Below are 22,474 nucleotides of genomic sequence, written 5' to 3'. Positions count from 1 at the left end.
AGGTATACATGCTCTATACGCCTTACAAAACGCTCACTTTTAGTCTTCGGTATGATGACTTTAATTATTTTCCGTCGAATTTTTTTTTATTAAATACGGTGGAGAATGACGATATAATAACATGACGCAATCAGTAGGGGTGTCGATTGGGTCATGCGTCGCTCGGCCTAGTATAGAGTGCTACAATTTGGGAGACTAACAAATTGCCAAGAAAATGCGACATTTCGTGCCCAATTTTCTTGGCGATTTTTGTCAATTCACGGAGGCATTGCACGTGCGCTCTATGCCTTACAACGTTCTCTACAGTGGACCTCCGCTTTAATGTTGGTTCACTGTACGATCAAATCAATTTACGATGGACACCCCATAACAAAATACTGTTCACTATACGATATGTAATAAGTGGTCATTGTGATCACGTTTACGAATTGAATTTTAATTACATTAACGGCAATTCTAATAAGCGAAAATAGAAGGAATTTTATTCAAAGGCTATGAAAGCTGCACAAATTCAAATATTTGGGATCAATCTTACAAAGTGACAGATTATTCCAAGTAAGAGATTAATTGCACACGGCATAAAGGCTATCAACATGTTAAATTCTGTTCTATGGAGCAGAAATATAAATAAAAAAAATAAATTTTCTCTTTATACTCCGGGAAGACCAAACGGTCAGAGGAGTTATTCTAAATAAAACGAAGAAACTTATATTTCAAACGATTGTACAAAGTCTTTTATTGTATGGACTGAAAACTGGACTTTAAATAGGCGAGGGAAAAACAAATTTCTCTCAACAGAAATGGATTTTTAGAGATGTTCATCAAGAACTTCTAGAAGAGACAGAAAACGGAATGAAGACATAAGAGAAAATTGAATATTATTGATACTATCGAAGAAAAGTGCTTAACATGGTATGGATATGTAAAACGGATGCAAGAAACCAGATATCCAAAGGCTATCCTGGAATGGATTCCTCCAGGAAAGAGAAGGAGGCTTAGGAGGATATGGATGGATGGAGTACATGACAGCCCGAGGTTAAACTAACCACGACACCTTGAACCGCACTTTATGGCGGGAAAAAATTCCTACCAAAAAATAACTTTTAGGCTGAGGAAACCGATTGTAAACTCCCCTCTTGAAGAAGCAGCTATGAAAGTGAAGGTAAAAAGCACAGATTTACACTTTATTACCTTACCAATTAACAAAATTAAATGATATATGAAAATTGGAAGAATACTTTCCACAGGTTAACAAAAGAAAAAAAAGGCAAAAAGTCACCGACCAAGTGGTCACCCTCCTAATTACTAACCGTGCCTACCTTCGGCGATCGCACAAGAACTACGGCATTTATCCTAATACGATAGTTGGCTGTTTAAAGTGCCTGTAATGCGTTTACTTATAGCAACGGTCGCATTTTCGTTGCGCTTTTTGTCACTCCACGAACGCAAGTTACTCTCATCTGAAAGCTGCCTGAAGCGCGTCTAAAGAAGTTTCACTTCAAGACTATTTCTTTCTCTTGAATAATCCAGCGCCAAGAGGGAGAAAAGTATTTATTACAAACGTTAGGTTTCCAAACGAATACAGCAGGCCGGGTGTACTTGATTGTAAAACGACATTAACTCTAACGAAAAATTGTGGTGGCAAAGCAGCGGGCGGAACAGGGAGCACCTGTCCATCACTCATTGTCGCAACGATCCATAGGCCTTGTTCTTAAGACTAACAGCTGCTGCATATCAATTCATAGCCTTCCAGCTTTTTATTAATATATTAAATAGCAAAGAGTCTGTTGGAATTTTAACAAATGCTAAAACTAGATACAGCCGATAATCCCTTCGCGTTTTAACTATATTTTCATCGTTTAGTGTTGTAGAATTAATCCCTTCTTTCGATTTAGGTGTTAATATCTCTACTTACAAATAATTGTACAGTATCGATGTTAAGTATCACCAACCTTGGCAAGAAAACAAAAAAGTTACACGATTGTTTACTTCTTTAAATGTATGCATGTTTTAAAATGCTACAGGTTTTCGATACCCCTAAGTTTTTGTTAAATTTTCTTCTAAATTTCTTTTGAGTTTAAATAGAGGCTACCATTAATTACAAGCTTATTCCATAACTAAACCGTTTTCTATTTTTTTAAATATCTGTTTAGTTAGGGAATAAGTTTCTCCAAAGCAAGCTGATAAACACCTATTTTATGTTTATTATCGAGAATTTTATTTGAAGAGAACTGTTTTCTGTCGTTGAAAGGGTGGGGGAGGTGAACTAAAATGCAAAATTCTGTAAGAAGTGATGGGACATTCTGAATCTAGAATATCATAGACCATTGTTCTAGGTAATAAGTTAAATTGCGAATTTATAGTAATTAGTAACAAGGAAAAATTACAAGTTAAATCAATTTTTATTATAATGGATAAGTGACACGCGGAATCTGCCAAACATATACATAAATAAAATAAAACACTCATTAAGGTAGGTATTTTATTTATTTATTATTATTTTTTAAAGTTATCTGCTACACGTTGCCCAAAAGTAAAGTTCATCTGATCTACTCTTACTCTCCAAAACCTGGTTCTTTTTTTTCGGTGAAAATATATCTTCCTCCTTCATTTTACAATTTCCTGGAAGGAATTATACTTCTACCGATCCCCCCCCCTCACCTTAGATGTCTAATTGCCTTCATTTGAATCATTTCTGGAAGCTGTCTGTTTTGAAGTCTAGCTCCAGATATCAACTCAATATTCTAAGGCGGTCTTGCCACCCTCTTATACGAGTACATAAATGATTACTGAGCAATCAAAAGAAACACGTTTAGTCTGTTGTATGGTAAGGCTATTTTGCAATATATTATCTTCTTCTAATATTACCATAATAAATATGATCATTATTGTAAGGCGCAAAGATACACGCAGATACCCAGACTCAAAACTCTTCACTGTACTAAGCCAGGGGTTAATGGATCATTTTACTGTGGATTATCTGAAAATTGACTATTAAAATATCTTTTCCAACGCTTATAAAATTCTAATGCATTGGAAATGTAGACTTTAGTGAAAAATATTACCTTTGAATTGATTTATGCGAAATGCACTTAAAAAGTATCTCATGAGGTGAGCAATTCTTACAGCTCGGTAAAACGTTTGAACAGAAGAAATAACCAACAGGAATTATGACAGGCATTTTATTTCTTCATCATAATTAAAACCAGACCAATTAAAAATAAACTTTTACAAAACACAATTAAGAAAATAAAGTAAAAAATCTAAAATATAATACTGAAATATATGAACAAACTCAGCTCATCGTCGTTGAGATCACTTACAAATATTCAAAGAATGTTTCACTACACTTTACATTACACGTGAAAATGGAATCGGGAAGGTCAGGTTAGAGTAATTCTGCGGTTGTTGGACCGCTATAATCTGCGAAAGGTATTTCCCAATCGAAATCTAATTTCTACTATAATTAATAGTGATTTTAGAAGATCTAATTAATTGTTCACCTTCGTGGAACATAAACCTATGGATAGTAGGGTGTTCTGGGACAGGAATGGGGCCAGATGTTTGTCTTGTTCTGGTGATAAGCCATGTCTGAATAGGTGCTTTAATCTCTTCAATGCAATAGTTTTCAGAATCTAAAAGTTTTCCGCTTCGAAAAACAAAGAGCGCTGCCTGGAAATCTGAGATTGCATCAACAAAGGTAAATTCGATTTCTGTTACACTGACGGGCTCCTCCAAAATTCTCATCGGCAGATCATATGTCTTATCCTCGTGTTTGGACCAGTCATCAGAACACGACCACAACACTGAACCACCTCGCGTGCGGTATGATACTTTAGAGATTATGAAATTCACTTCCCTCTTTGCCCCATTTTCTTCCCTTTCCATCCTTAATTTACAACTAATGACTTATTCGAGCTTAGTATGAAATGGCCAAACTTCTCCAGCTGACAACTTTTATACAACCTGGGAAAAAAAAAAAAAAAAAAAAACAGTCGTGTTCTCAAAAGCCAGTTCTCGTGTGAACTAACGAGGTAATCTTGAACGAATGTGCATTATTAAGAACTACACTTACTAGTTTGTGAATTCTTACGAAAGACAAAACTTCACACGATCTAGTGCCTATCAAAACAATATTCCTCTTCCTCTGTTTCAACATTTTCTTATTCACAGCGCGACGAGCTTATTCCAAGAACGAAAAAGATTTGCGTAGGCCTATTTAAAAATAGTCCTTGGCTTCCACTTGGTTTATAAAATTTCCACCTTCCCTAATGAAACTTGCTATGATAAACTAATTAACGCAGGAATTGTCATTGAACTTTATTATTAAGTGCGCATACTGATTAACAGGATGCACGAGTAATGATCAAGCTCGTGACAATTTGTACGTCAAAATTCGTCTGTAAATAATAATGACGGCCTCCGACGAGCCCACACAATATCAGTGGATAGGTTCGTCGCATATCGCTCGTTTGGAGAGGTCTTGGTTCAAACCCCGTCAGAGACGGAGAAATTCTTAAACGCCTCTTCAGTCGGGGTTGTAACCGATCAAAGACGGAGCCAGTAGGGTTTCCTGCCCATTATTCCGATTTTCTTTTTTTTTTTTTTTACCATGGCGACATGTAAATTGCTCCGTACACTTTGAATGTGAACTGCACCGACGTATAAATATATTCTTTATTAAAGTAGGAAAGAAAACATACAAATCTACACGGCATTGTAATGATGCCACTGCTTAAAAATTTCATTGAGGCACTTAAAGTAACAAATAAGCATTAGGAGAATACAAAGTGAGACGATACATCAATATACAGTAACATGAATGACATATAATCATTAAATAAATGATTATATGTCATTCATATAACCATTTATATCATTAATCCTCCAGAGCACGAGTCCAAATGGTAGGTTGGGAGATCGGTTTAGCACTTTGGCCGTGGATATGATCGTCCTTTCATTAATAAAGGACATTCTTCTGATTGAGGCGGTTACCAGTTGAGTGGTAGTGATCCCGGGATTGTGGTGAAGTTTGGCATTGGTCCACTTCGGAAGCTAATACTATCTTTCATAAATTTTCTTTATATTAGTGGGAGCTGCCGAGGCTCAATTTCGGAACCGTACAAGATTTCTGGATAAACTGAAATTACCAGAAACCTTGTGCGGTTGAAACTGTCCCGAGCATGGAACAATTGCTGCTTAGCTGGCCACCGAGAGATCGGCTGTTGAACGTCATTTTGTGATCAAAGACCACACGGAGGTCAGTGCAGGCTTGCACATTCGGAGTTCCAGTTCTTCAAAGTAAAGATCCAATTATGAAGGATTATGTTTTAATTAGAAGACCAGTTGTGTGGACTTCAGCGGATTTATTTCTAGATTAAAACAGGTTAAGTACGCTTCAGCGTTCCTGAGGGTTACATTTATGGTATTCGTAACTTTTAGGACATTATCGTCAGGACTAAATCTATGCTGTTGAAAGGCAGCCTAAACTTAAGAAGACCACCGCAAATTAAAATCCATAGCCAGACAATCAAACTAGTCGCCAAGCTGAAGCATCTAGGTATTATTCTAGACGCCAAGCTGAAGCATCTAGGTATTATTCTAGACGCCAAGCTGAAGCATCTAGGTATTATTCTAGACACCAACCTGTCTTTCCACCCTCATCTCAAATACTTAAGAGAAAAAATAAGAATATATGCCGGATTAATATCCAGAATAACAAGAAAGGACTGGGAACTCAAAAAACGCACTCTAACACTGTACTATAAAGCCTTCTTCAATCCGGCGAAGAAGGCTTTATAGTACAGTACCTTCTTCCACACGCTTCCCTCGTGTGGTTCCATAGAGCCACAAAGGTGGTTAGCAAAAAGATCTTGGACACCATACAACACTCAATTCTCCTGGTCATCACCCGTGCCTGCCGTACTGTTAGTACGCATGCCCTCCAAGTCCTGGCAGGAGTCCTGCCCCTCGACCTAGAAGTTATACGCTGTGGAATGACATACCACCTGACCAAAGGATTATCCTACACTCTAGGGGAATACACCATCAACGTAGCAGGGAATAGAAGAGAAGAAAGGACCAGACTTGAGAATCATGTGCAGAGGCGTGGCAGGAAAGGTGGTCTACTTCCACAAAAGGGGAAATTACCAGGAAGTTCCTGCCTACAGTCGGACGCGTGTATCCTAGAGCCCCCTGTTGCTTCTACCCAGGTCTATTTACAACGTTTCTTCTGACGGGCCATGGTACCTTCAACGGCAAGTTAACTTACTTTCGAATAACGGAAAACCCCCTCTGCACATGTGGAGAGACAGAAACATGGTCCCACATTATGTACAGCTGCGACCATTATGAGGACCTCCGCTGTCGACTTATGACGGAACTCACATATCTACCAGCAGGACTGGAGCATCACCTTCTAGACTCGAGGGAGCAGTTCCTGGCCTTCATGAAGTTTGCGCAAGATATGTTTTCTAGGCGGAGGACACTTATTGCTATTCATCACAACTAAAGCCAGTAACTGAATTAAACAACTCAACCTAATTGAAAAGAAACATTGAAACGGAAATATTGAGCTAACCACACTAAGGACCTTTTGCAACAGGACCAGGACTGGACACGAAACTGACGCAGTCCACTGCTCACCTGTTTCGAGCTCCCTCTGCGGCGGAAGACACCAGTGATCACCAAGTCAGACTTGACTCTACCCATCTCCTGAACCTAACACCAGCGGCTGTGACCTCTGAAACAAACTCACCGGACATGACTATCGCTGCAGCTTGCTGCTAAGGCCATTGGCCTCCCCATACCAGTGCACTCTTGCACGGTACTTTCTTCCTACATCCTGGGTTGGTGGAGGAAAAGTAAATTGTCTCCCCTCCTCGCCACCCCATTTTCTTTCATTTAGTGGGGCATGGGCATCTGGGGTCGCCTTCTCAGTTGACCCACCTCTGTCTGACCCCTCAAGTCTTCAGTCTCCCCACCCTCTCTCTAACTTTGCGACCGCATCTAATGAAACCAAAATTATTCCAAACCCACACTCAAAAACTTAAATTAACCATGAAATAACCCTATTACCATTCGGACTACCCCCCTTTCAGCATAAAATATAGTAAATTTTTTTTTTAGGTCCTAGCCACTAAAATCTCAGGAAATTAGGTGGCAAGGCCTGCCAGAGTAAATATAACTATACTGGGTGTACCTGGTCTGCCTGTATGAGGCCAAGTGTGGACAACGGTGGGTCTCCTTAGGGGCTCAACGGCTAAAAGACCAGATGAACAACGGCACATAACATTACACATATACAAGATTCACGCACTTTTAAATCTCTGGCCTTTACAGTGTACTGTATCACGCGACAATGTATACTAGGCGGAGATGGGGGAACCCCTGGTGCCGTCTGACCCTAAAACACTTTACACTTTATCGTCAGGGGCGATCTCTGTTAAGAGCTTGAAGTCGTCTGCATAACTGATTATAATATCTTTGGATGAGATTAGTGGTGCGGTGCTGTTACTGCGATGAAAAGGATGCCTGACAAAATTCCTTCATGAGGAACACCTGCGGTGATTTTACGAGAGAGAGTGTGGTTATTGGCTTGTAGCACAAGTGTTCCTTCATGGAGCAAGGCACCTTGGAACCAAAGCATGTCTTTCTGTATATTGTAATGATGAACGAGTTGCTGCTTATTAACCGTATCTTTGCAGGTACGTTACAGGGACGATCATGGACGATTTGTGATGACATTACGAGTGGAATGGAAATTACATCAAAAGCTGCATGGATATCGAGGTGTAAGTGAGGTCAAGTGCTTGAAGGATGGACGACTTGGTTGCTGCTAAGCATGTGATGGTTGATTTCTAACTATATTTTTTTGTTTGATTTTTAACTATATTAAATCAGATTTTCTGTGGGAAAATCTGATTTAATATAGTTGTAGGGGGACGTTACGTGGTGGTTTTCCATGAAATCTAGCCTTTTCTAATGACTACTCTTAAAGCACGTGAATATTAAGATAGTTTATTTAGCTAATAACTAAATCTAATAACCGCGCATTCAGAATGCGAATTTGGAACTGAGACGATAGGGATTTAATTTTAGCTAAATTAACGACCTTAATATTCACGTAGTATAAGAGTGGTCAATATAGAAAACTAGAATCTGATTTTTTATGGTTAGCAGTGAGGCCCTTTCCAAAATCGTTAAGAGGCTTGAGGCACAGGAAATAGATCTGAATTGTCGACTTTAGATGAAAGTTGGTTTTTAGGGATAGGCGGACCTTGTCACCTTCCGTTTCCAACAGTTTTCAATGGGGATCGCTGTTCACAACTCAGATCTAGTGCTCTCGTCCGTAACACAGTTGGTAAAATCGCCGTCCTCCACACCTGGTGGAAAAGACCTGAATTCGAGTCCCGTCGATGACGGAAAAAAAATTATGATTCTTTTTCATAATCGTGGCTGAGTTAGTCGGTCTCAGGCGAGGGTAGCATGGATTTTTCGTCCAGCAAGCAGAAAAATCGACCAGAAAACACGCAATTTATAGATAGTGTAATTTATAGATAATGTACATGGCGCAATATGGCCTTAGCCGCTTATGACCCAAAAAAAAAAAGAAGAAAATATAACCCTCGCATCGACTCTACGACTTCCTGATAAAGGCATACAGATTTCTCTTCCAAATTGCGTTTCCTAACTTTCCAAACATGGTACTTGAGTTCGTTGACAGTAAACATAATCAGTTCATTCTTTTAGTGATTGAATCAGGAAAACCGTTATAATGGTGTTACATAGACACATCCCTCAGCTTGGAAAAAAAAGTATTTTCATAATCGGCTTACCCCCCCCCCCCACAATAAAAGAAAACGCTGTCAATAGTGCCGAATCGAAGGCAAGAATCGCATAAACCTACCAGAACTACAAATTGTGCATTTCAACCGGTAAAATTTTCGACTCAATACGCCAAATAAGGTCGCTTATAGACTTCTAGAGAAGTCACTTTTAGAAATATTCAGGGGTAGCGGTATGGTGAAGTCTATCATAACTCTGAATATTTTTAAATATACGAGTAACCCTTTCATCCTCTACTTCCTACATATTCCTTGACAGCAATGATTCCTTTTATTCATTTGCAACCAACAGTTCCCAGTATCCTTCTTTCTGCATGTGTCGAATCTACAGAACACGGTTAGGTAGAAAAGTGATCGTACCGCTGCCTTTGGCCCATGCAATCGACCAAACCAAAATCCCTCAATAACATTTCCTAGTTAAACTACCTGACATGAACTTAAAGCTTTTCTTGCTTTTACTACACTACAGGCTCGATAAAACCAAAGGATATGCGGAAAATCATAGCCTCCGCTCCACTTATGTAGTGAACTGACTTGTTTCATCTCACGGTAACTATGGTTCTGAAAAAGCCCAAACAATCTGTGCACACGATTTATTACCCAGCTATTCATCATCGTGTAGAGAACTCAACTATGTATGTAAGGCAACTGGCACCACCACTGTCTTTGGAATAGTTACCGTTGCTGAAAAGGGACATATTCCCAATTCCCATTCCTGAAGTTTTGCATCTGCGAACAAGATCACTTATTGTTGTCACAGTGCCATTGTTAAATAATACTCCTAAAATTTTACGCCTACCGTAGCTACTGTTAATCTACCAACCTGTTCTGCCTCTTTCCCCCAGAGAGAATCTTAGTCTTGTTATAATTTATTTCCAGCCCAGAATCTTAGTGATATTGATTTGTTAATGCAGAGAAAGAGTACTGAATTCTTATTAGAAACAAGAGCTACAACATCGTCAGCATGGGCTAAACTTTTAAATTCCTCTGCTGGCTCTGGCAAAGATATCACTTTAATCTCCACACACGTATTTATCTTACGTTGCTATGGTAAATAATGTAGAGCTTAGTGGATATCCTTACCGGATTTGCCTCTTCCAATACACTATTTGTAAGCGAAAGTCATTAATTCTTAGCTGAGTTTCAACTGAATGACGCACTGCCTGAAGAGCATCCATTAAAATTTTCCTCACTTGAAAGTGCTTTAAAATCCAAATTGATATGATGTGATACGCTATCAAAAGCTTTATCGGAATACACCAGGATTAGTACAGGATTTAATAATAGGAAAGCCAAATGACACAAGGAAGCTGTCTCTCCTACATCGTCAAAAAAAAAAAAAAAAAAAAAAACTAATTAAATAAAAATAAAAATATACAAATGAAAAATAATAATAAATAAAACAAGAAAATATAATACTTATACTGCTCCTACCCTGCAAGGTAATTATCGAATTCCGCTCTGAATTTAGCCAGATAACCAGATGCAGATAAGTGATATTCATGAGATCCAATCTTCTGTTTTTCCCTAAAATTTTATATTTGTACTACAATGAGAGCAAGAGTAGAGTAGACCTTCGTCTTTCATTTTACTGAACCTCTTCAGCGTTTTATTAGCTCAATCATATCTCCCCTTAGATGTCTAGATGTCTAGTTGTCAAACTTTGCTGTCCACACTTTCTAAGCCGTCCTTCATACGAGTGCGTGCATCAGTTTTATCTCGTCACTACTCTATTCGTCTTTCTTTTTTGTACTCTCTCCACAACTTGGACGTCTTTTTTTTTTTTTTTTTTTTTTTTTTTTAGGTGCTGTCTTCAGACCCATATATAATATTTCAAATCCTGTTTAACCGTCATTTTGCACAGAGGGATAATTGTCCTTCTTCTTACTAGCAAAGGCTCTATAAATCATGGGCAGGACACCGGGTGCTTTTCTAGTTGCCTGTTTATAACTGCACGGAAAATTAGTTATTATGAATTCAGTCTGACTTATATCAGACTTAATTGTAACACCTTAGTCTTTTTTTTTATCCTGAAATACCTTTTCGTTCGTCTCTCCTAGCTTATATGTGACTCTAGGATTTATTTTTCTCAAATGCATAACTTTACTGTTAGAAGCATTAAACTTTAGTTGCTATTTTTTGAACCATACATGTAACCGATCCAAATATTTTTGAAGCATCATGGCCTTGTTGGAATTGTTAGTCATCCTTCCCATCTTCAAACGAAAAATGTTCACAACCTCCCTTAGATACCGTTATCAACATCAGTTGATAAGGGTAAGAAGGTGACCAAAACTGATCCCTGAGGAACTCCACTTGTTACGCTGGTACACTCCAAGAAGTACTGATCATGTACGAGAACCCGATGTTTCCATTCTTTGTAGCCAGCCTGCAGTTCAGCGTGGGTTCTTGCTAGTAATTCCAACGTATTTCAGTTGATATAGTCACCTTCCACGAGGGCTGTATCAAAGGCTTTACCAAAGACTGATATAAAGTCATTATTTTTACCATTATCCAATTATTTAATGATTACTTTATAGAAATTTACCAGACCCTCCACGCGTACTCATGTCGCAATGAACCCGTGCTGGGATCTACTGAAGATGACATTCTTGTCGAGATGGTTCTAAATAGTATCTTAATTACAACTCTATGATTTTCCGTACCACAGAACTCAACCTCATTGGACTATAGCTACCCGACTCTTCTTTGGCGCCAGCTTTATGTACTGGGGAGTCATTAGCACTTCTCCAGTCCTAGGGATCTTCCTGGAGTTTCATGGGATCTCATTAGCATTCCCTTCGGTTTGATACATTGTATGCAGCCTTTTTAATTATAACTGAAAGATATATTCAGCATTGCCCTCCTTTAACCTCAGCAGTTTTTCTAAAAAATGCTTCTCTGAGATAATTATATCACTTATTTCACTATAATCTGACAACCTGAATAGTCCCAATGTGTACTGTTTCTGCTGAACATCAGACAATAAGTCTATAAGAACGCAAGTCAAAATACTTGCCTCTCCCCTTGAACCCAAATTTTAGTTACTTTTAATTATAGTTTCTAAGAATAACTGTAATTGTCTGTTGAGACGCTTACAATTTGTAGACTGTGTTCGTAAGTACCAAGGACATTTAAAATAAATAAATGCACAAGGCATAATACTTTGGTATCTATATAATATCGGTGTTTAGATACACCGTAGATAACTCTTAATAAACTACAAAGTAGTTGTTGTAGGCATCATTTGCTGTTTCTCATATTGTGCTCTGCCTTCACGACGAGTTGCCATGATATTGCACTACTTCGAATAAGTAACTCTTCACTAATAGAGAAGACTATTGTTACTTATTCTCAGTTGAGTACCACCACCCAGACAGCACTGTTTCACGGCTATTGGCCGATCATCAGTGGGTGGGCAGGTACCCTGGTAATGCAGCTAGAAAGTCTCCCGATTCCTAGGTTGTTACTGTACCAAGGACGGACAGTAACAACCTAGGAATCGGGAGACTTTCTAGCTTGTTACTCTCCTTCTCTAGTTTCTGAAGAAATATTGTATACCACTCAGCTAAATCTTCAGGCTCTATTCCTACTTGAAATAATTTAGAAAAAAAAAAAAGAAAATATTCGGTGATAAGTCCAGTAGGTCCAATAGCAGCTCTTTGATGAATTTTTTTAGTCTACCGCAGTTATGTTTTAGTTAATGGCCTATCTTGCCAAGAACACTGATGTTCCTAGGGAAACTCATGCACCCATTTCTGAGTTGTTATATTCGGAATCTATCCAGGTAATATGCAGAATCTATCCAGGTAATAATGATAGAATTCCTATGGTATCTACTATGTCGTGTTACTTGTCTGTCTTCCCTCTTCGACGCATCCAGCCGTAAATTCTTATTGCTGTTTACGACAACTAATAAAAAAAAAACAAAACTTTACTAGGGTTCTACCCCAACTCCTAAAACTTAGTCTTTAATGCTTTGCCAAGTTATCAGAGTGTCGTCCCATTTTTGTTTTCACCATTGTGATCTGATTGCAGATTTCCTCAATTTTTGAGTAACTTACATTTTTGTTTGAAATATTCCAACCACGCTCTCCGCTCCATGGCTACTGTTTTACTAATTCTCTGAAAGGCCATACAGGACTTTGATTTTCCTGTGGATGCCCTTATCAGCGTCCAAGGGAAGATCAAAGGAATGATTGTTATTTCAGTTCACCTATGCATACTTTTAATTACTACCTCTTTTACCTAAAAACTAATTGCCTGACGTGGTAGCCTTGGCTACCAAAATTTTTAGTAGTATTTTAAATGTGACTTGGCGCATTATGGTCTTAGCTGCCGATGCGCCATAAAAAATCAAATCAAATCAAAATCAAATCACCTATGCATCCCAATATTTTCCCATCCCATAACCCTCTTTAATATTTAGTTTTGATTTCCAAACACCAGGGCCACATTCCATAGGTACTAGCAACCTTATTAGTGCTTGCAACGAAGAATGGTCTGTAACGTCTCCAAATCGGGTTACATCAAAATGTCTAATTTGATTCTTCTGATGGGTTAACTTAGATGAAACATATGTGCAGTTACTGCGTGTACTGATTGTTCCATTTATCTATGTTGTGTAAGGTATCGCAATTGCCACATATCCAGAGCCACCATTCTGTACACGCCCCTCCCTTAACGTTGATCCAGAAATAGGGACGGTGGGCCACACTCCTGTACCGATTTTATTTATGATTGAGTTTTGTGCATAGCTCTCACCATGTTGTTTACCCATTGTTTTCCTATTGACAGTTGTCATAACTGATCAAATAACTGAACTCTCTCAACTGATAAATTTCGATCATTGAGTTTAATTAATTTTATTATCCTTTCCCCGAGGTCCAGTCTGTTATATCAATTCTGATCTGCTCGGATAATCGCTGTCTCCCCCCCCCTTCCCCCATACCATGTAGAACGGGCTCGGTATGCTAGGAACTGTTATGAGCTTTTTTCACTCCGTTACTGAATTAGTCTGTCCGATGCACGGATAGTAAGGCTTCCCTCCAAGGAACTTGGGTTTTTGCATCCAGAAAAACAGGCAAATCTACCAGAGAACACTCTCATTTTATGGATATAATACACACATGCAGATAAGATAGCTCTTGTTTAGCCCTAATATGACAGTTTTTGTACTAATAATTTTTTTCTATCCATTTCTTTTGAAAACTGCCAAAAACCCCCACTATCACAATTTGAATTGCCATACCTACTCCCTCTTGCGCTTCGCATACCATAACTCCAGCACATGTAAATTTAAATCTCCATTTAAAGTAGTGGGCAACCCTACATAAGCAAGGGTAGTGGGTTTCTTGTAAAAAGAATTTGTAGACCAAAATATAACATATTCCCCTACACAATATGCTGTTTGGCTGTCCGTCGCATACCCCCATATTTAGTTTTCAAAGATCGAAGGTGACTTTAAATGGTTTATATCTCAAATTATTTCACATCAAGTCTAGCTAACTGCTGACGAAGATCGCCTTTCCTACCACACGTCCATACGGATCCATTTTTATTTAATAACTCCTTTTATTTGAGTGGGCCTTAAGTCCTTAATGTTATCTGTATATCAGCATCCACGTTCAAACTAAATATGTTGGAGCTCCCCTCGTTAATTCGAAAAACTGCAGTCACCGGTTCTAGGTTAGGTTATGTTAGGGTGTGTGTGTGTGTCTTATGCGCCAAAGCAATTAAGGCTGTGAGTCGCAGTGTATTATATCTGTAAATTGCGTGTGTTTTGTGGTCGATTTGCCTGTTTACTGAACGAAAACCCGAGTTTCCAATAGAAAAATCATGAAATTATCATCTGAAATCGACTAACTCCGCCGCATTGGGAAAAATAAAAAAAAAACATAGAAGTTCTTCGCATCATTGACAGGATTCGAACCCAGACCTTTTCCACACCTTGCAGGGAGGACGGTGATTATAACCTCTCTGATACCCACGAGGACTAAGGTGTCCTCATAAGAAGAAATCCAGTTGATTTTGGTCGGAAAACAGCGCTGGAGAGGCATAGGACAATCATTTCTAATCCATTTCTTTCAATACGTTGCAGTCTGATGGTTACACATCACCACTCTGAAATGGGCAGGAACAGCACGTTCGGGCGAATGCCAAGGAAATCTTTTGGTAATTCAAGTAGGGTTCGCGGAACGTATAAAAAAATCCTGATGCCATCTCCCACCAAACGAGCAAGAAGGACGTGCGACCACAGTAGTTCATCGTTTACCGTTCCTCATCCGACATTGCACGGAAAACGACATTGGTGTCCTCCGACAACTCGCACATGAGGGTTCTCTATCTGCCACACGTGCATGTTATGTAAGCTGATGATGTCATCCCTCGTAAATGTGACCTCATCAGTAAACAGCACATCCTTGAGGAAGTGGGTGTTCTTAACATCGCGCTAGATGTACTTGATAGAAAGCTACTTGACACCGATAGTCGTCTGTATTCGAATCTCGCCTTTTAATTTGTAACGGCAAAGATGCTGCTGGTTTAGCACTCGCCACTTAAGCGAGTAATGGTTCGAAATTTACAGCAATTATTGGAGTTTTGGTGGAAAGGCAAAGAGCAGCCGAGTTAAAAATAATTTCTTCCAAAATCGGTGTGCGAACTACTCCTCAACCATCACGCGTGTTTCCTGTGAAGAAACGAAGTCACGGAGACGCTTGTCATTGATAGCAAAAGTTAAGTGATGCGGACACGATTTACACGTGATGCAGTTCAGGCAATGTGTGACTGTTCATGACATAAACACCGACTCAAGTTTGGGGGGGGGGGGGGTTCACAAACAAGCAAACAGTGCAAGTGGTCACTCGTCTAAAGACTAAAAGAGATATGATGCAGAATGGTTAGACATACTACTGTTGTAACAGTTGAGACGTAACATGTATTTTTACAGACGTTCCGCACTTCCTGCGCGACCACTAATATCTGTTAATTCGGTCAGTTAGAATTGCCCAATTGAAGGCGTTCCACCCATCACCCCAAACACATGAAAAGACGTCTGTATCTTGGAAGGAAGCTTTCCAGAACACATGTTTATATATTACATTTTTACTGTTTTTTTTTTTATTACGTAGAACGACCGCTAAAATTTTATAATCGTAATTTACAAAGGCTCTGCAACTATAAAGATGAATGATCATCAGTAATTTCCAACCTTTTGTCACTCAGAGCACCGTTAAACTTGAAATAATTATATTCGTGGTTGATTTGAAAGTTCATCGCCATTTAATATGAATGGAGTTTATCGTAGTCTCAATGAACACCATAAAAAAAATTATTGTTGAAATTCAGATGAGAATGGATTGAATGCTTTCAGTACTATAGATCTAAAGGCATCTACAGATCTAAGAGCAACTACAGTAGTACAGATCTAAGAGCAACTACAGTAGTACAGATCTAAGAACATCTACAGATCTAAGAGCAACTACAGTAGTACAGATCTAAGAGCAACTACAGTAGTACAGATCTAAAAGCAATGACTTCGAGTGTCTCAAACAAAGGTAGGTGTATCTCAAGCAAGCCTATTATTTAAGTAGTGTTTTTCTGGATGAGTATGAACTTCACTGTTCCGATCCCCTTAATTTTATATGACTTGTCGCTTGCTGGATGACAGGCTTCGTTTACTGACAAACAGGTTACTGGTAATTTACGCTAAAAAGTGTCAAGATGTCAAATAGATAAAAGTGCAACCGTTTGCAAATAAATTCTACAATTCAATGAAGTTAGTATTCATAATGGCATTTTACTGTGCGTGAATTTATGGGTGAATAAAGTTATTTCAGGTAGGCACGATCTTACTAAAAAGTTCGTGCTTACCTGAAAATGAGTATACGAGATGAGTAAGATATGTGAATGTCCAAATAGTTCACACTTTCAGGAGATAATTTCTGAACTGATGTAAAACCCTTGTGGACAGGTAGGTGTCTCAAAATGAATCTCCACGGATCATTCCAGATATGGGATATGCTCAATGAGATTCCTATTTGATCTCGTCTTCCGTGAGAGTATAGCGGTTTCGCCACTTTTCACACGTTCGTAGAGATCTGTATTCGAATCCCTCCACAAACTGGCGGAATCCTTAAAGGACTCCTTATTTGTAATTGCAGTCCTTGGCCTCAGGCGGAGAGAGACAGAGAACAGTTTTTATGGTGAATTATTCTGGGTTCTCAGCACACAAAACTTGCAAATTGACCCTATGCATCCCCACTCCTGAAGAAAATACACAATGCGCAACGTGGCCTAAGATGTTAATGCACTTGGCATAACTTATAAATATTATTATAAATGAGAATAACGATATTGGAGATGCGGAAGCCACTCCATTTCAGGAAATCAGGGAATTCAACACGAGTTGAGCCCTCGTAGTAGCATAATAGTTATATGTAATTTTCTCACACATTGGGTGGGAGAGGCCTGAGTTCGATTCCCGTCATAATCAGAGGATTTTTTATAGACTTTTTTTTATAGAATGGCTGAGATAGTCGGTCCCAGGAAAGGATTTTATGTTTGTTTGTATCACGGAAACTGGGAAACAAACAAACATGAAAGGTTTTTTGTCCAGCAAATAGCAAGCCAACAGAAGAACATGTGCAGTTCAAGTATATTGACATTTCCTGGCGTTAGCTGTTTTCGCGATTAATACACACACACAATCAAAATAATGACTGGCACGATATCATCACCATGCTTCTGGCAGCTTTGTGAGTGGCACATCCCACCATCTGCATTAAGAGGCACAAAATCCTTGAGAATGAAGACCAACAGACAGAAGATGGCCGACAGGTTTATGGCGCCTCCCTAGCCAGGTGGGAAGGAGCAGCAGTGCGTGTAGCACACGCTTCTTGATTAGACCGGGGTTCGAGCTCGTCACCACAAAATACGGAGGATGCGGAAAGGTCGGGGAATGACCACCGCATATCCCGGAGCAATATGGCCTGAGTTGCTAATGCTCCTAAAAACCAAATAACAACAACAGCCGACAGGTTTACACCCGCCAGTGCGTTAGAATCAATTCAGTGCCTAACACATATCGCATTTGACCTACCAAGGCTCACAGAAGATCTGAAATATAGGAAACAAACCGCAGTGTGGCTCGCTGATGCTACTGTTGCCTAGTAGTTGTGTGAATTTCTGTCAAGAACTGTATGTACGCAATTGAATAATGTATATCTCGCACAAGTTGATCAGTGGATATGATGTTAAGATGAACTTTTGTATTACAATTGCCAGGACTCTAGACAGAAATGTAGTGAAGAATAATGTAGTTTAAATGTCATCTTTTCGTGTATTTAACCTTTCTTGTATATTTTAGACATTCTTTTATTCACATTTTATGGTAATCCCCTGGCATTTTCTGCCGTGAAGGGAATTTGTCACTTACCAATGTACACCTAATATTTTAAATTTGTTAGTACAAATAAAGATTTAGTTATTTATTTAACTAGTACTGGAGTTCTATGGGAGAGATTATTGTAATCTGTATTCGTCCACATCACATTGGACAATTCGGCTCCAAATGGCATGTTCACGACAATAGTTCAAAATGGCCCTTCGCTGCAATGAGGAGAGGGCCATAAACGTGTCATTTTGCATAGAAAGCTCTCTTCTCTTCCCCACCCCTATAACTCTTCGTGTACACACATCTTATCGTGGAATTGTATTCGAACTCGAGATAATATATTTGATTGGGTATTTAGGACCCATGCTACTGTTGCGCGTGATTGGCCTGCTTTCAGAGTGCCATCAGCCCTCCACCTCAACGAATCCCTCATACGTTGTCTCTGTGCTACTGGACCATGCACAGATGACCACCTACCTAATACCGTGTTGGGCTACCGTTCTCACGGATAAATGATTTGCATCATTTACTTTGTAGATTAAAAAAATATAAGTGCTAATACTTGACTATATTAACAACTATATTTTTTCCAACTGTGTATTTAGAATGAGTGCCAGTCATACCGGATTTGTAACACTTATACTTGGCGATCATTAAATTATGACCAACTACTTACTTAATACCGTGTTGGGCTATCGTTCTCACTGATAACAGCCACTATTTGCGTAGGCATTGACTTCATCAGATATCTCAAGATGTACCTAGGAATCTGTAGCCATACTGCCTGAAAGGCCTTCCGCAATGCCAAAAATCAGAAATACGCCTCACTTCTCGTGCCAAAACCGGGATTCGCTTGACCACAATCCCAATCCATTTGAGGTCAGGCGAATTTCGAGGCCAATCAAGGTGGGTGACATCTTCACTGCGTTCCTCTAGTCACTAGTGTACAGTGCAGGCCCGATGACACAGCGCATTATTGACTTGGAAGATCCCGTTCGTTTCTGTCCTGAAAAAAATGAAACATGGCAGGGTGCGTATGGTCTCCTAAAAGCTGCCGGTAGACTTCACCAGTGTCTGAGCAGAGTCTACCATCACCGTTCTCCTCACACTAGGTGTGAAAAGCCGGGGTTCGAAAGCCGTCGATGATGCAAGGAACTTTTATGGGATTTTTTCATTCGTTGCTGAATTAGTCGGTCTTGCAAGGTTTTTCTCCCGAAAAACTGGGAATTTTCGTCTAGAAAAGCAAGCAAATCGACCATAGAATACACTCAAATCAACCAAATTTACAGACATAATATTCATGGGTAGTTGAAAGTAAATTTCGAGGTTACCCAAATATAATATTTTTTTTTAGTTTAGATCTCACCAGTAAAACGTTGATCCATACGTGCCAGGAGTCCTCGTTCTTGCCAGAAAATAAGTCCCATATTATGCAACTACGGCCCCCTGCCTGCATAGTTGGCACCATGAACAGTGGGTCCATAGACTCGTGTTACTTGTCTCACATGAAGGCGTTCGTCGGCGTATTGCCCCAGGTATTTGGACTCATCTGACCAGCACACTCGTTTTCAGTCCTCCAATGGAAGCATGTTGACAGCATGACCAGCATGTTGACATCACAGCATTTGCCATGACGATTATCAGCGGTGAGGAGAGGGTATTTCTTGTAGTTGTAATAGTAGGGTTTTAGGAGCATCAGCGATTAAGGCCATATTGCTCCGTGTATACTGTTTGTAAATTGTGTGGGTTCTGTGGTCGGTTTTCTGGACGAAAAACCCTACTTTCCGGGAGAAAAAACCATGCTACCCTTGCCTGAGACCGATTAACTTAGCTACGTTGTGAAAAAGTACCATAAAACTTGAGCATCCGAAAAGACGCGCCGTTTCCGATATGGAAGCACCCGACGCACGAGCATCAATAATCATGCCTTTTGAGATCGTGTGATATCTTTACTACATTCTGTAACTGCTACTTTATCACTTTGACTTGCCTGACCAGATGAAAATTACCACTGCTCTAGCGTACAAGGCTGTTCAGCTTTTCACACCGGAGCTATGTGGCATAGTGCACTACGAGTGAACTGGTTATCATTTAGTGATCACTGAGTGTGGTTTCTGTTTATTTTTTTGTCTTTTCATTAATGGAAAGATCAGTGGATAACTTCGGAGTACTTAAAATTTAGACACGTTGAGATTTTTCGCTTGAGTGGGGGAACGTATTGAAGTATTTAGATATATAATAGACTTGAGTGTATTTATTGCTATTTATAATCCTATAGTAACCTAAAAAGCCTGGTTACTAAAATAAAATAGTAGTTTAAAAAAAAAAAGCATTTTTAACCTAAAATAAACCTGCCCTTATGTGTATGGTACTTGTTGGTATTTCGATACTTCAGTAGTTTATATTTTAATTAGCATTTCACTTAATATTTATTAATACCATAATTAAAATAAAACGTATAATTATTGAAGTTTCAATTATTATAATCCACTAAATGATTAGAAATAATTTTAGCAGCTCTCGCTACGAGTTGTATTATAATTTCCCATTAAAATAAATGTTTCGTACTGTGCATGTCAATTCACTCGATTTAAAAATAAACTGGTATAAAAATGTAAAATCACTCCTCTGATTGTGATTAGAAATAAAAACAAATAAAAAAGTGGGTTGATTATTTCACCCAAATTTTTTATTGTTCCGCATAAAAGACTTCTTAGTTTATGCTATTAACTTTAAATTCTGTATTCAAAATTAACAATCAAAAAGAAGGAAGTATTCGTCACGTGGCAACGAATATGCGTCGGTCCAATTATAAACGAGACGATGGCGAGCGTTTAAAATAAATGCGTGGGTGGCGCTGCGGCTAATGTACAATTGTAAAGGGGGTAGGGGTACCACAGTTTTACTAAACGTGTTATTTGTGTGGGGATACTTCGCTATGGATTCCGAAGCTCGCGTAGTAATTCACTGTGTTGCTCTGCGAAAGATAGACAGCGGGAAAGTGATCTGGTATACGAACGAGGATGTCGCGAACCCGGAACTTTTCCACGATCTCGAAGTTTTGCAAAATGTCTTGGATTATCCAGTTGTGAGGAGGCAGATTATTTTCAGTCCCACCGTGACGATGTCCAACTTGTGGATGAAGCATAAGATACACCTGGAAACACCCAGCGGAGAAATGTTCATACAGGAATGTTCATCATCGTTCGGTCTCGCCGAGGCGGATGTAATCAGGAACTGGGAATCGGAGATAACTCCTTTTCCTCGCCTACTGAAAACAGAAGGTAAAAAGAGCGTCGCTTCCAGCGTGTTCATCATCGAAACGCGATTTTTTGATGGCGATAATTTACTTTATACCACAAGGTCGAAGTTTTCTTACGTCCCTCACTTCTATCATTAAAGCTGCGATTGCTATCAATTATTACGGTGTACGAGCTTTCCCTTGGAACTTGACGGAAAGCTAGTCTCAGTGAGAAAGCTCGAACTTTGTACTGGTAAATTACGGAATTCTGTTGTCAGTACGAAAATACTTTCACAACAATTGCTTGTTGAGTTTACTTATTCTACGACTGTTATTTCGTTCCTCATACTCTTTGTTTGTAAGGAATGTTGTGAGAGTGACAAACTACTTTCACCAAAATTTAGTACTAATACTTTACGTACTGTCCAAATAAGCCTGTTAACGCTAGTTGTTTACTACTAGATTCGGTAATGCTGATAAGTAAAATGTTTCTTTGTTTATTCTTCATGAAATAATGAATTTTTATTTGGGCCTGGGGGGGTGTCAGTTGATTTCAATGAAATTATTTTATTTAATGAAAAGTAGAGTTCTGCAGTGAAAATAGTTGCATTATGGGGAGACTGAAAGTGTGGATTCTTCGAGGTAAATAAGGTAAAAGAAAAACCTGGGCATTTTTTGTCTAATAAAAATTCTGAAACAAAAATTGTTGATTTTAATGAAAGTGACTGTAGGATAAACCGCCCTCCCCCTAATTTCAAAAGAAAGCGAACACTTAGACGGCATCATAACAAACTCGATTAAAGCGGCTTTCACTTTAAGGCTAGCAAAAAAAAAAAAAAAAAAAAAAAATCTGCTCTATACCTCAGTTTTATCAACAACGCCATCAGAGCAAATTCAAATTAACATCACTTCTTATTAAAATCTCCTTTATTTTCTCGAAGTGTCAAATTTGAAATCTGTCCATAAGTTTCTCGTAGCTGGACTTCAAAGTAA

The 22,474-nt window shown here is 38.9% G+C and overlaps 1 protein-coding gene across 1 annotated transcript; it reads left to right on the top strand.

The window, feature by feature from the left end:
* Positions 1-21,178: 21,178 nt before the first annotated feature.
* On the top strand, positions 21,179-21,640 carry LOC150085705 (phosphodiesterase delta-like protein). Its single transcript, XM_090374654.1, has one exon. It carries the CDS (start codon positions 21,179-21,181, stop codon positions 21,638-21,640), a length of 462 nt encoding a protein of 153 aa, XP_090230780.1.
* Positions 21,641-22,474: the final 834 nt, after the last annotated feature.

Source organism: Mastigoproctus giganteus, chromosome 5 (genome assembly GCF_048544385.1).
Source record: "Mastigoproctus giganteus isolate SK-2022 chromosome 5, ASM4854438v1, whole genome shotgun sequence".
In the NCBI taxonomy this organism is placed as follows: Eukaryota; Metazoa; Arthropoda; class Arachnida; order Uropygi; family Thelyphonidae; genus Mastigoproctus; species Mastigoproctus giganteus.
This window is presented reverse-complemented; position numbering and strand designations above follow the sequence as displayed.